We start from the raw sequence: 14,743 nt of genomic DNA, 5'->3' as shown, positions 1-14,743 counted from the left end.
TATATATATATATATGTGTGTGTGTGTGTGTGTGTGTGTGTATATATACACACACATACACACATATATATACACATACATATACACGCATTATATATATATATATATATATATATATACATATGTGTGTGTATATGTACATATGTATATGTACATGTCAGTGTATATGCATATACATATATATACATGTAATAATATTTTATTTAAAATATAAAGCACTTTTGTAAAGTACACATGATAGTAGTACTCTTGTACTGAATTGATTTTAATCAAAAATAATAAACGTCAAGAATATAATTTGGCGGGAAACTTTTAATGAAAATGTTACAATTTGGTGCTTAAAACCTGTTTTCTTTTACATTTGGAGTGAAATGTGACCTGGATATGAAGGTAAAGCCTAGTGAAATGTTGGCTGACACCTTTGTGTGTGTTTTGAGAAACAAAATCATCAACATATATTTTATCAGTAGTTAGAATGTTTCCGGTTTTCTTTTTTTTATTATTAAGATGTACGACTCTGCCAGATCTGAGCTATACAAAACTGCCTGGTATACCTTGATAGTAGAAGTACCATCGGTAAACGGATGGCCAATAATACAAACATTTCATAATGGTGTATATAATTTTTTAAGCTCATGCTCATAATAGAAAACAATCCAAACTATTTTTGTAAAACAACAGGCTAAATCAGGTTTCTGTGGACGTGGTACATACGCAGGACAGAAATGAAGCTTGACAGCATGAGAATGATCTGAGGTAGAAAAAGATGTCACACAATCAAACGGTGACCCAGAGATAGACAGCCAGAGGCCATAAATGTGCTTCATTCTTGAATAAATTACACTCAGTATACAGCATTTCATTATGTTAAGCTCGAATCTTTTAGGGGGCAAAAGTAGTACGGTGCGGTTTCACAGACGCTGTTCTCTCAGCGTTTATCTTGACGGCCTTTAAGGTGGAAGGGCGCCGAGACGAAGGGGTCAGTGGAAGTCCCATCAGAAGTCACAGCGCTCGGTCTGTGTTCAGGGTCTGTGTTCACAGGTCCTTCGTAGTGTCTGGAATACTTAGAAAGTGCCTGGGGGCGAAAGGCCAGAGGGGTCACTTGGCCGAGGATGCTCTGGTCAAGGGAAGAAAATCTCGGCTGGGCCGCCGGATTGCTGTAAACCTTTCCAGAAGCTTCCTTCTTCATACCAAAGGGCGCCTGGAGGAAAATATCAGGCTGTCGAGGCTGAGCTGGAAGGCGAGGAAACGGCGCATTGGCGAACACGTCCCCATCGCCGTCTACGTCTTCTCCGATTTGAAAGGGAGCTTTGGAGAAGACGTCGACGCTTGGATCTGCGCCTGAATGTTGGGCTTGTGACACCAGCTGTGGCGAGTGGCTCTGAGAAACCAAAGAGGACTGGTTTTCAACTGGTTCCTCGGATTGGGAAGACATCTGGAGGTTTCTGGAAGACGCGGGACTTTGGTCGTCATCGTCATCTGAGTCTTGAAGTAACGGTCTGGAGCCACTGCAGTCCAGACTTGGCGTTTCTTCGCCGCTCACCTGTGACCTCCCCCCTTCTTGTTCTCCATCGTCTTCATCGCTGGAATGAAGACAGCTCTCCTCCACAGGGTTCTCGAGGTCACCTCCCTCCAAAAGCGATCCATATCCATCACTCTTGCCTCTGGCTTCTGCAAAACAGAAAACCGTAGAAAGGAAATTGATAGTTAGTGACATTTTCACCAATACGCTACAGTATAGCAGGAGGATAATTTTGAACAATCAATGATTATGACCAAAAAGTTTTCAAAACTTAAAAATTGGGACCTTCTATAAATACACGGAATGAATAAAACAAAAGGTTGGAATAGCTGGAATCATCTATAGGTGCAGCCTGTATCCGGACAGTTGTTGCAACATTACTGTGCCTCCTCTACAGGACGGTTCACCCACAAATCAATATTCTGTCATTTATCCTCACGTCGTTCCAAACCCGTATGACTTTCTTAGTCCTACTGAACACAAAAGGAGGCATTATGAATTCATTATGAATTGAATTTGAGTTATAATAATTTTTACAGAAAAAAAAAAACAATGCAAACTGGAGCATTTAAGCTTCAAGAAGGAAGAAGGTTTACTGAAGCTATACGGTCGCTGTGGACGCTGTTTGACTGTTTAAGCCAAATTTAAGTCATTATTCCCTGAAAATCTGGACATCCAACATGGATACAGCTGCGTCACGTGGATACATTGTTTTCGTTCAAATCAAAGCATAAACAACGTAGAAAACGTGACGCAGCTGACACAGAATAGCATACGCTGTTTGCGTTCAGTGGATACTCTCCAAAATGGCACCAGGGTGACGCGGAGGAGACGAATTGTTGAATAAAGTCGTTATTTTTGTTTTTTTTGCGTACAAAAACTATTCTCATAGCTTCGTATAATTACGGTTGAACCCCTGAAGTCACATGGATTATTTTACCGATCTCCTTGCTACGTTTCTGGACCTTGATCATGGTAATTACATTACTGTCTATGGGAGGGACAGAGAGCTCTCAGAATTCATCAAAAATATCTTAATTTGTGTTCCGAAGATGAACGGAGGTCTTACGGGTTTAGAACGACATGAGGGTGAGTAATTAATGACAGAATTCTCATTTTTGGGTGAACTAACCCTTTAAAGTTCGTTTAATGTCTAAAGTTGACTATCGAAATAAAGTGTAACCTTAATTTTTTGGGTGAACTATCCCTTAAGATGAGGATCTGTATGTTCAAGATGATTTAAAAAGGATAGTACACCCAAAAATGAGTCCATTATCATCTACTCACCTTCATGTCGTTTCAAACCTGTATGACTTTCTTTGGTGGAAGACAAAAGACATTCTGAAGAACGTTGGTAACTATAGAGTTTGTGACAACTGACTTCCACTGAATGGAAAAAAAAAACACGTTCCATAGAAAGTCATACAGGTTTGGAACAATATAAGAGTGAGTAAATGGCAGGATTGTAAACAAGTGAATAAAATGGGGAAAAGACAAATGATTAGGAGCCCTCTATCACACTCCATTACACAAGATGACTACACAATAAAGCAATACAGCACAAATAAAGCACATTCTACAGTATAATCCACAGAAACACAGCACTAACTAATACCACAAACAGTCAATGACTTGACAGTTACCACTGACAAACACAAACCTTGTTTCCACAAACTGTCAGCCTTTCAATAAACCAAACACATTTCTGAGAAATGTCAGAAGTCTAATGTTCATATATATATATATATATATATATATACACTGTATATACTTCCATTTAGTTTTTGATGTATCTAGCAATAGACAAATGACCCTAATAAGCATTGAGAGCCATGGAAACAAGGAGGTTACAGAAAACACAGACTGAACTGAGATCAGAGCAGAGACGTGATGTAAGTCTTACCTTCATGATGAAGGAAATGGTTGGCGTTAAATTCAGGATTAATACAGCAGAGCACTAAGATTTAGTTAAAACATCAGTGCTAATCTGTGTAAAATGTGAGATTATCGGTGTAAAATGTGCTTTTGTTTGCAAATATTTACACAATAGCAGTCATGAGGCAGGATGCAAAGTATAACATAACCCTAACCCTATATGAGAAATGCCACTAAACCTAAAGCTTAAACACCTGTGCAGATATTGAATCGATTTGAAAAGTGTGAACATACGATGCAGCGCAAAACTCTTAAGATGTGGCCTTAAAGGGAAAAATGAAATTTCTTTCATCATTTATTCACCCTCATGTGCATCACTCACTTTCTTCTGTGGAACATGAAAAGACATTCTGAGAAAAGTCTCAGTGTTATTTGTGTCCATACAATGGAAGTCAAGGGTCACCAAACATTCTTCAAAATATCTTGTTTTTCATAGAAATAAAGTCATACATGTTTGGAATGGCATGAGGGGGAGTAAATGATGACAGGATTTTCATTTGTAGGGAATTTTAAATTCAGTAGCCTCATATTTTAATAAAAGCAATGTTTCAAAAATGAAAAATATCAAAATTAGCATTTAACTGGCATGCTCATGTAAGCTAACTGTCAATCCCTCATTGAACAGAAAGTTATAATAATTAATAAGGACAGTGCATGTTACTATAAAAGTTAATTTTAATCACAACATGGGCCTGAAAGTTTACATTTGCACAACAGGACTGCACTGTACACCCAAATGTTGTCTTTACTTAAATATTGAAGTAATCTTGACTAGACATTACGTTTCAGGCCCATAAATCAAAAACCTAAGTTTGTGTAACTTGTTTACCTACAAAAAAAGTAAACTTAAGATTTCAAGTGTTGTCAACTCAAACTCCTAATTTATTAAAACAGCTCACTCTGGTCTTTATTTAATGTGACTGGCCATGCGAGCAGTTCTACCTGGCAACAAGAGAACTGATGCACTGATTGGTAGATAATTACAAAAGGCAGGTCTCTCTTCATTTTGTCTGTCTCTCAAGATCTCGGCATCTGCACTTACCAGTTTGACTTTATTTCATACAAAAGTTCATGTTGAGACTTAACAGAGGTTAAGATGTTAATGGTTTACTGAAAAGTAAAAGTTTAGTAAAGGTTGATGTCACCGTTATAGAGATCAGTGTTTGCTTGTCACCGTGATAGAGATCAGTGTTTGCTTTAGTTGGGCCTTGATTTCTTAAACATGAGTTTTTCTCTGGCTGCTTTAACTTTGTCTTTCTAAAACACACTCCTTAAAAATACATGCAAGAAAACATCTGATCAGATGATATTGGTTACTTATTGTTGATGATATAGTCATAATTTGAGTTGTCAACTTATTAGGGTTTTCAGTGTGACCCAAGTAGTGTTTAGTCACATATCATGTGACATAACATTTAGATTTGGCCAAGAAAAGAAAAAGTTAAGCAAAAATCTTCTCTAAAAGTGTGTGAAAGCAAAAAAAAAAAAAACAGAATGCAATATGACGTTTAGTCACAGCATTTGAATGTGGCATGTCTGATATCCATGAACACAGACTAGGACACAACTATCTTTTCCCATTGACACTTTTATTTAACATCCTTCTTTTCAGAATTTTTTTATTGTTGCATAAAGGATAGGGCAACAGAAGGAAAAAAGGATAACACCATGGCATTCCAGTATAGATAAGACTTTTTTTTGTTGTCGTCATTATTTTCTCCTGACATGCGCTCTAATACACACTACAACACAAGATAGACGTCAGACTACTTAGCCACACCGCTAGGTGCATATCTAAGTGTAACATGAGCACTACAGTCAGATTGCATAGGTCAGCCACATTAAAACAAGCAAAGGGAGGAAGAGGGAAAAGCGAAGAGAAATTAAGCGTTGATCACATATAAAACCTTCACATAAACATAATATCACCAACTCAATCTCATGACATTTCATAATGTTACGTTTTGGCGAAATGTTGGCTAATTCATATGAATTTGTACAATCTCAATGCTACGATTTTGTATAATTTGCTGACGTCCCACTGATGTTTAGGTTTAGGGTAGACCTGCACACCTACATTTTTGTTTTCTAAAAATTGCACGTTTGCGATATACGGATCACATTGTGCAAATTCATAGTAAATCGGCAGCTCGTAAAAGAGTTCTCATGAGATCGGGTTGAATATCACACAACAATGTTCTACCGATGCAACATTTGCACAAGCTTCGAACAAAACAATAACTCAAAATAAAACAATGCTCTTAAAACAACATCTAGGTATACTCTATAAGCAGTTACATCTCAAAAGAAATGATTGTGTTTTATTACTGCTTCCACACATCTAATTATGAAAATCCAAATGTCATACATATAGTACAGACAGACATATTTTCTTATTGAGCTCTATATGGTTTTACAATTGATATGTGTTGGTAAATGTGAGTTTGCAGAGATTCGTCAAGAGTCAGTGTCGACATGTCTGACATCTGCTGTCTAGACAGCAGTGTGACGTCAGCTTTAGGCTAGTTATAGACCGATATATAGGCCAATATTTGACCATTTGAGATATTTGACATAAGTCTGTAACTATAACCACTCAGCCGATCAACAGAAAAGTTAACTTGAAAGATAATAAGCTGTTTCTGTTCTCAACTTTTTATTTTTGAGTGGAGTAAATTTCAGAAATTTACAATATAGCATTTTTTATTTTGTCATTACATTGGATTATAGGTATTAATATCAGCATTGCCTAAGCCCTGCTTTCTAGAAATTTCATTTTGTCAATGAATTTCTATCACTTTTCCATAACATTTCAAGTAATTTGTGATTACTGAAAAATTGATTCTCATTTGATTCAGACAAGACCAAATTAACTATTCAGGGGTGTGTTTCCCGTAAAACACTGGAATTCGCTGATTGACTAACGAAGTATGATGCATCGTTGGAGAAATTAACTAGCTAGTTTCAACTAGCTGTTTCCTAAAACAGTAGTAACATGTTCGCACCTCTGTCATTTGAACCATGTTGGTTCAACAATATTGGACTGTTGTTAATGACGTCATGCGCAAGTAATAACTTCTGCTAAATAATCGATTCAAGATCGCAACTTTTTATAGTTAATTTACACAAAAACAACTGAAAGGCATTCATTTTTAAATCAAGTTTACATGCAGTATGTAATTGGTGTACACTTTATTCCTCTAGGATATGCATGCGGTTCATTCAGTCAGCAGTTTACTCCACTTTCTCAGAAATACCGCCGTAACGAACATGAGGACTATTTTGACAATTTTTGTTCCCTGTTTTGCTTTATTTGAACCACAGGTCGAGGGCTGTCGTTCCAACCACACAAATCTGCATTGCTGTTTGCGAATATTCGTTGGAACTACAGTATGGTTTCAGGAAACTCCGAAACATTGAACTGTTGGAAACTAGCAGCCATAGTTGGCTAACGATGCTTTTGGGAAACACACTCCGGTTATGAACCAGTTTGAACACAAAAGAACTGATTCAGTTGAACAATTCACGTTCAAATCAGAATCACAATGACTCAAAAATAGATGAAATAGTATTTAGGCATAACTAGGAGAAATTATATTCATTGTTGCAATATCCAGATTTTAAAAAAAAAATCTGTATTGCCTGTTGAAAAACACAATTTAGTCGACAACTAGTTATTTTCTGACAGTATCTCCAGAATGTATCATTGATTGTTTTATTTCTGGTAAACATCACATGGTAGACGAGACCTCAGGAGGAGCAGTCCGTCACAGGCTCAGTCTAAACACATTTACTCAAAGTTAACTTAGAAAACTTACAAACACATATCTGTTTTAAATTGAAATCTTAAGAGGTTAAGATTCAAAATAGAGGCTATTCGAGGAGGTAATGGATAAAAACAAATAATGCCTTTAAATGCTGCCTACAGGCACAGCCCATGAGGGTTTGGTACAGCTTATATTTATTTACGGTTATCATTTCGAGCTTGATAGATGAAATGTTATCGAACACGGAATCTTTTCAAAACCGCAGAACTCTGATAGTCGCTATCTGTATATTCAAGTTTATCCAAAATAGCCTTCACATGACAGGCGCTCAGGAGAAACACACAGGCAGAAAGAAAATCCAACTGACAGAACTTTGTGCTCTAACATACAGATCAATAATCTTTACCTTATTACATTTATCTTGAGGTTAATACACATTTATACAGATTCTCGGTTTGTACATTTATCCTGTACAATCACAGCTTAAGTTACTCTCAATATGATGCATGTTTTCTTTTCATCAACATTTACCCTTTATGTGTCATTACAGGGGACAATTCATAACTGGATCAAAATGATAATTATTAAATGTATACTATAGGGGTAGCACAGGGCACAATAAGAGTCAGACAGCAAAAAGCAAAGAAGCATAGGGTATAAATTAACAAGTAAAAGAAGGAATGAATTAAGGAGAAGAGAGAATGACTGAAAAAATAAATGACGGGATGAATGAACATCATAGAGGAGTGAAATCCAAGCGTTTAAGATGATAAATACAGCTATGTGACAGATTATAATAACTGCAAAGGGAAACACCTCGACAAGTGTTCATTTACAGCAGTTTATCTGTGATGTTGCATGTCTACTTTGCAGGATACACTAAATCTAATAATGTGGGCGGGAAACCTTAACTTTGCCACTTTTGAGGGCCTAAACATACTCTGCGTAAGTATGTGAATGCTCCATTTCTGTTTTAATGGCACAGACACTTTAAGGTTACTATCACCTTTTTGAGTACTGTGGTTTGTTACCAGCAATACACTTGCAATGACTTCAAACATGTTAGACACTGCTAGTATGCTCTACAGTACCATTCAAAAGTTTGGGGTCAGTAAGATTTTTTATTCATTTATTTATTTTTGAAGTAATTAATACTTTTATTCAGCAAGGATGCATTTAGTTTATCAAAAGTGACAGTAAAGACATTTATAATGTTACAAAAGATTTATATTTTAAATAAATGCTGCTCTTTTTAACTTTATAACTTTAACTTTATTCATCAAAATTATCCTAAACACACACAAATAATAATAATAATAACAATAATAATTAGCTCATTCTGGTAATTCCTATGTTCTTATACATTTAATTACAATTATATATTATACATTATATATTCAAATTACATTTCTCAAAAATATTGATACATTCTGTGCATCACACTAGTTTTTCTGTCGTTTATGTATAATTTGAAATTTCAAAGAATTTCTCAATTTTAGAATTAACCAAATGGAGTTAAATATAGCAACAACATGGTGATAACATGGTAACTTTAAACATTTATGTCCTTGCACATTCACGTGTTGCTAAGACGTTATTAATCATATGCAATATAATTTTAGTTGAAAATCATTACATTTTGAATGTTTTATAAGCTTAAATTCCACTGTAGTGCAAAAGGTATATGCTGATTTTGAAAGCAGTACAACTGTTTTCAATACTAATAGCAATAAATTAGTTTCTTGAGCAGCAAAACAGCATATTAGAATGATTTCTGAAGGATCGTGTGACATTGAAGACTGGAGTAATGATGCTGGAAATTCAGCTTTACCATAATAATATTTCACAATATTGCTGTTTTTACTTTATTTTTATCAAATGAATGCAGCCTTGGTGATTTTTTTTCAAAAACATTTAAATATCTTACCAGCCTCAAACGTTTCAACTGAAATGGATTAAATAAAATCCCTTCCTGCATTACTTGTCATTGAATATTGTTTCATTCTGAAATGCCATATAACTGAAGATAAATGGATTATGAATTTCATGCTAAAGAACCGTAATCTATTGAACATTGACTTTTGGCATGATATCACCCCTAGCTAAGTCATACATTTCCAAAGCTGGCATAAATCATCACTAGTTGACATGTTTTGAAATCCTGAAGTGTGAAGCATAAATCAATGATAGAGAGATGTTTATGAATGTTTATGGATCAGCAGAAGAGAGACATACAGAAAATGTGAAAAGAATGTCAAAGGAAAATGTGCGCAAGGACACTCAAGGGTGGACAGGGTTTATGCGACTACTTAAAACTGAGGTTTCTAAACTCTCGCTATAATTTTTTAGAATTGCACGCTGCCCTCTCCCTGTCTCTCTATTCATCTGCCTCTCTCTCTCTCTGTTTCCTCTACAAGTCGATGAGTTGGTCCACCAGCAGAAGGGAGCGTGCCAGCGAGGGCAGACTGGTCTCAGAACTGCCACTGTTGCTGCGCGAGTGACCACCTAGAACATGCCGGAAAGAGAGAAAGAGAGAAAGAGAGAGGGAGAGAGAAAGGAAAGGAGGTGAGAAATGAGAAGTGTGGGAAAGAATGAGGATGAAAAGAAGATGTTGACGGAGGGCGAGTGAGGGATGAGGGGTGAGAAAAGAAAGGAGGAAAGAGAAAAAGCAAAAACCAGATGAACAGCAGGAAAGAGAAAGCATAAAACGCTAAAAGATAACAGAGCAGCATCAAAGTAAGGATTATGAGTGGGAATAGCGGAATATTTTAAAGAGCATGGCAAGAAAGAAAAACAAAAGCGCCCAAAAGCTTAAAGTCTTAAGGGTGAATAATATTCGCTGTAATGATACTTTAAGATCATAGTTTACATTTTAAGTTTAATATATTATGGAGTACATGACACTCACCTACTTGAATTTCTTACTTGAAAGTCATATTTCATCCCAAAATCAAAAGAAAAGAAAAGGGGAAAAAAAAGTGCATAAAGAAATTTTAAAAATTCAAGTCAAATTTTTTTTTACAGTATTTTTATAGGCACATTTTCCCTCAAACTCTCATTACAATGCAGTAAAATAAATAGAAAATATTTAAATACACTACTCTACTAAATAGGAAAAGTACGATTTTTTTAAAATGTTTTTGAAATTCTTAATTTTTAAAGTTTTATTTGATCAAGAATACAGTAGAATGTTGAAAACCTCCGTGCTGCTTAATATTTTTGTAAAAAAAAAAAAAAGGGGGAAAAATATTCTTTGATGAATGGAAACAGCAACAGAAACAGAACAGCATCATATTTGAAACCAAAATCTTTTGTAACATTATAAATGTTTTTTTTCTATCACTTTTGGTCAACTTAATGTATCCTTGCTGATTAAAAGTATTAATTACTTTTAAAAGAATCTAATTGACCCAAATTGCACATACAATAAATATATATAAATAAAAAATTTATTAATTTAAGTAAAAATTATTTTATCTCAGTATGTTTTTTTCTTTAATGAGAATAACCATTGACAATAATGGGTAAAAGGTCATTATGACCTAAAATGACCTAAATCATTACAACAATCAAAAGATATTACAGTACTGAGAATTTGGCAAAATAAATGCCACGATATAATTTTTCTTCTTTTGATTTTGGGGTGAAACAGGGTGAAGACAGTTTGTGATGCAGAAATGAAAGCATGTGTGTCCGAGTCCATTTCACTACTCAAAGCCAGGTCAATAACGTCAGAGACACCAGGGTCTAACAGTACAAAACCACTTTCTGTTTGATAAGTTTGCAACTATTCATCTACACTTCGGGGTGAATTAGATGCATGTGCTCTCTTCCAGAATCTTTTGCTGCTATATGAACTCCCTTACCTTGGCTGGAGCTTTTGGAGATAAGCACTGGAATTGGGTCAAACTGGTTATCGGCGCTTTGGTCCCCAGTCTCAGAGGACTGGACGACTAAGAGCAGGTGAGCTGGATCAGAGGCTGCAGGAAGAGGTTAGTGCCACAGCAGACCGGCAGAGAGAGAAAAAAAAAAAGAAGAGATTAGGAAGAAAGTTTGAGAGAGGGGAAAAGAGAGTGATGAGTATAGATAAGCAAGAGCAGGTAAGTAATGTAAGAAATGTCCTAAATAAGCGAAACAAGGAGTACTTCATTTGTCAAGGCCTATTCTGAGCACAAAGCACAAATTTTCACCATTTGACTCAGCATGTAGGCTAATTCTGTTTATTTGTTCGGCGAAATCTAAAACCTTTTACTGATTAAAATTGGTTTCTATTTCACAGGCTAATTGGTTTCTATTTCTGCTGGACATAACAAAACTCTAACTCACAATCAATGTCTTTTTACTTATACCACATGCAACTGAGGTGATTGTGCATCTGTTTCTTACCCTGGTGGTACTGTCCACTGCTCAAAGCAGTAGTAGTAAACTGGTCCATAGATGGTGCAGGGAGAGATGAGGGGGATGAGGCCAGTATTAGACCCCCAGTGGAGGGGTGGGAGAGAAGCGGCCCATCCAAAAGAGAATCCTGTCCAACCAAAGAGTCTGGAGGACACAGGGCAAGCGTGAAGAATAGAGAATGACAGAGAACAGAAAGATGAGTTACCAGAGAAATAGAATACTGAGAATAGGGAGAGAGAGAGAGAGAGAGAGAGAGAGAGAGAGAGAGAGAGAGAGAGAGAGAGAGAGAGAGAGAGAGAGAGAGAGAGAGAGAGAGAGAGAGAGAGAGAGAGAGAGAGAGAGAGAGAGAGAGAGAGAGAGAGAGAGAGAGAGAGTGCCGAACAAAAAGACATCCACAAAGTACAGACAGGACTCATAAGATTAGGGAATTCAAAGGAAATATGAAGAGAGAATAGATGAGTAGAAGGTGGCAGTGAGAATTAAGAGAGAAGTTCTGTAGCAGAAGTGGATGAGGCCCACAACATACTCTACGAAAGCTTGATTTTACATGATTGTAACTGCTTGTGAAGTTCATGTGTTCATGTCCTAATATAGTGAGACAGCAGATGCTGAAAACACCATGAGCGCAATGTGAGCTTGAGTATGTGTAGTAGACAAAACTGTGCCGCTCACTCATTCTGAGACACGTACTTACTTATGAACAGATTTCGTATTTAAATAGCAGTGATCAATATCACGATTTGAAGTGTATAGCCCTACTTATTTATTCATCCAAATTTGACCAAAATCTCTGTTATACCGTATAAAGTAAGGAAAAAAGAGAGAAGAGAGAGAGAGAGAGAGAGAGAGAGAGAGAGAGAGAGAGAGAGAGTGCCGAACAAAAAGACATCCACAAAGTACAGACAGGACTCATAAGATTAGGGAATTCAAAGGAAATATGAAGAGAGAATAGATGAGTAGAAGGTGGCAGTGAGAATTAAGAGAGAAGTTCTGTAGCAGAAGTGGATGAGGCCCACAACATACTCTACGAAAGCTTGATTTTACATGATTGTAACTGCTTGTGAAGTTCATGTGTTCATGTCCTAATATAGTGAGACAGCAGATGCTGAAAACACCATGAGCGCAATGTGAGCTTGAGTATGTGTAGTAGACAAAACTGTGCCGCTCACTCATTCTGAGACACGTACTTACTTATGAACAGATTTCGTATTTAAATAGCAGTGATCAATATCACGATTTGAAGTGTATAGCCCTACTTATTTATTCATCCAAATTTGACCAAAATCTCTGTTATACCGTATAAAGTAAGTGTAAAGCCCTATTCCTGTCAAAAATAATGCCTACTGAATAAATGCTACCAAGTTTCAAAATAGTTTTTGGGGGTCACAACAAGGTCAGTGAAAATACCTAATTATGCATGAAACTTTAACAAATAACCACTAATTACAGACAACCGGACCCACAATAAGAGACACACTTGAAATAACCTATGAAGTTATGTGAAACACACTGGGATGTAGTTAGCCGTTTGGTCACCAGGTGGCCCTACTGACAATATAAACAGACAATAACACAGTCCGACCTGGAGTGTATGCACCAATTTCAGGAAAGGTGACACAGCACTTTGAGGCTTTTAAAGAAATGTTCTGTAGGTCATCACGCTAGTATGACCAACAATGTGCCATTTGTTCAGTCTTTTTGCTGCCAACATAATCAAGAACTTATCATTCAACCAAAACCATCCACATGTTCTCATCAACAAGTGATGACAAGTTATATCACTGCTAGGTGAGGTCATGTGGTTATTGTGCAGAACGTATCGGCTTGTTTTCATCAGTGGACAGACTTACTACTGTTATTGGTTCTCTTTTTTAAGAACGCCACTGTGAATAAAAGACTCTAATGGACCAAAGAGCCTGCTTTATTTCCTGGTACATAGAAAATGTAGTAAATCTAATATCTGATAGCTGAAATAGAGCAGGAAATGTGTGCCAAAGCAATCTCAATAAAACGATAAAGCTAAGCCTTATCCTGTAATCACAAACCTGTGATCTATCAAGTACCATGCGACAAGAATATCCATGTGCTGCTTCAGCGGTCTGCACTAAAGTGTTATATTTAGAGTAAAGGGTTTGTTTAAAACCATAGCCATTTACAGGAAACTTGTAGGTGGCAACAGCCATGCTACCTACTTATTGTGCTGCTACAGAGGTTCATAGCTGGCAGTAATTATGCCATCCAGAACACCTTGCAGATTTTCCCAGCCTAATGTCAGCAGATTCAATGCTTCAGTGAGCAGCTGTATGATAAAGAATAGGAGCGTATTTACAGAACTGCTGACCTGGTATTGCAGCTGACCCAGGATCAGTCTGTAGAGGATCCAGACCAGGGATCAGAGAATCCATCCCAGCTGCAGAAAAGAAAAAGAAAAAAAGAAAACAGACAAATATGATGCTTTGTGTAACAAAGGTAAAGGTGAGATAGATGGCCATGGTGACATCAATTCACTCCATGCATGAAGCAGCACTCTCTAAACCAGATCCTTTAAAGATATACTGATGTCTGATGAAGACAAAGTTTACAACAACTAAACAGGCAAGAGAGATGAGACCGCAGTGGAGATATAAGTACAGGACAGACAGGAAGGAGTAGTCATAAAAAGGCACATCCAGGAGTTCCAGGTATTGCTCTGAGCTGAACTGAGAAAACAATCAACATTAAAAGACCAACGGAGGCCATTGAAGGCCAGGCTATGTATCGGTTGTGGGTTTATTAAGCAAAAAAACAACAACAAACAGATAATTGTCTGATTACCATGACTACAGTCTGCAGGGCTGAAGGGGTCATTTAAGGGAAGGTCAGGGAGGATCAGGGAGGAAGAGGGCTCTGGAGACTTCAAACCCTCGATCAACTTCTCTACTCCGTGAGAGAAGAAGAGACAATGAAGAGAAGACGTAAAGAGAAGAGAGAGGAGAGAAGAGACAGTTAGGTAAGAAGAAACCGTGAGGGGGAAAGGAAACAGTGAGGAAAGGATAAGGGAGAGGAGAAAATGAGGAGAATAGACAGTGAGGAAAGGATAAGGGAGAGGAGAAGGTGTGGAGAGGAGAAGTGACAGTGATGA

The 14,743-nt window shown here is 36.9% G+C and overlaps 1 protein-coding gene across 2 annotated transcripts in view; it reads right to left on the bottom strand.

Moving 5' to 3' along the window:
* Positions 1–338: 338 nt before the first annotated feature.
* LOC107678431 (AP2-associated protein kinase 1-like) overlaps positions 339–14,743 on the bottom strand; it is a 61,051-nt gene continuing 46,646 nt past the window's right edge. For both annotated transcript variants that reach the window (XM_016473689.1, XM_016473690.1), the window contains exons 16-19: positions 13,964–14,032; positions 11,611–11,766; positions 11,091–11,204; positions 339–1,671 (exon numbers count right to left, since the gene is read on the bottom strand). In XM_016473689.1, the coding sequence (XP_016329175.1) occupies positions 929–1,671; positions 11,091–11,204; positions 11,611–11,766; positions 13,964–14,032 (1,082 nt within the window). In that variant the 3' untranslated portion in view covers positions 339–928. The remainder of the gene's footprint in view (positions 1,672–11,090; positions 11,205–11,610; positions 11,767–13,963; positions 14,033–14,743) is intronic.

Source organism: Sinocyclocheilus anshuiensis, unplaced genomic scaffold (assembly GCF_001515605.1).
Source record: "Sinocyclocheilus anshuiensis isolate Anshui unplaced genomic scaffold, SAMN03320099.WGS_v1.1 scaffold112, whole genome shotgun sequence".
In the NCBI taxonomy this organism is placed as follows: Eukaryota; Metazoa; Chordata; class Actinopteri; order Cypriniformes; family Cyprinidae; genus Sinocyclocheilus; species Sinocyclocheilus anshuiensis.
This window is presented reverse-complemented; position numbering and strand designations above follow the sequence as displayed.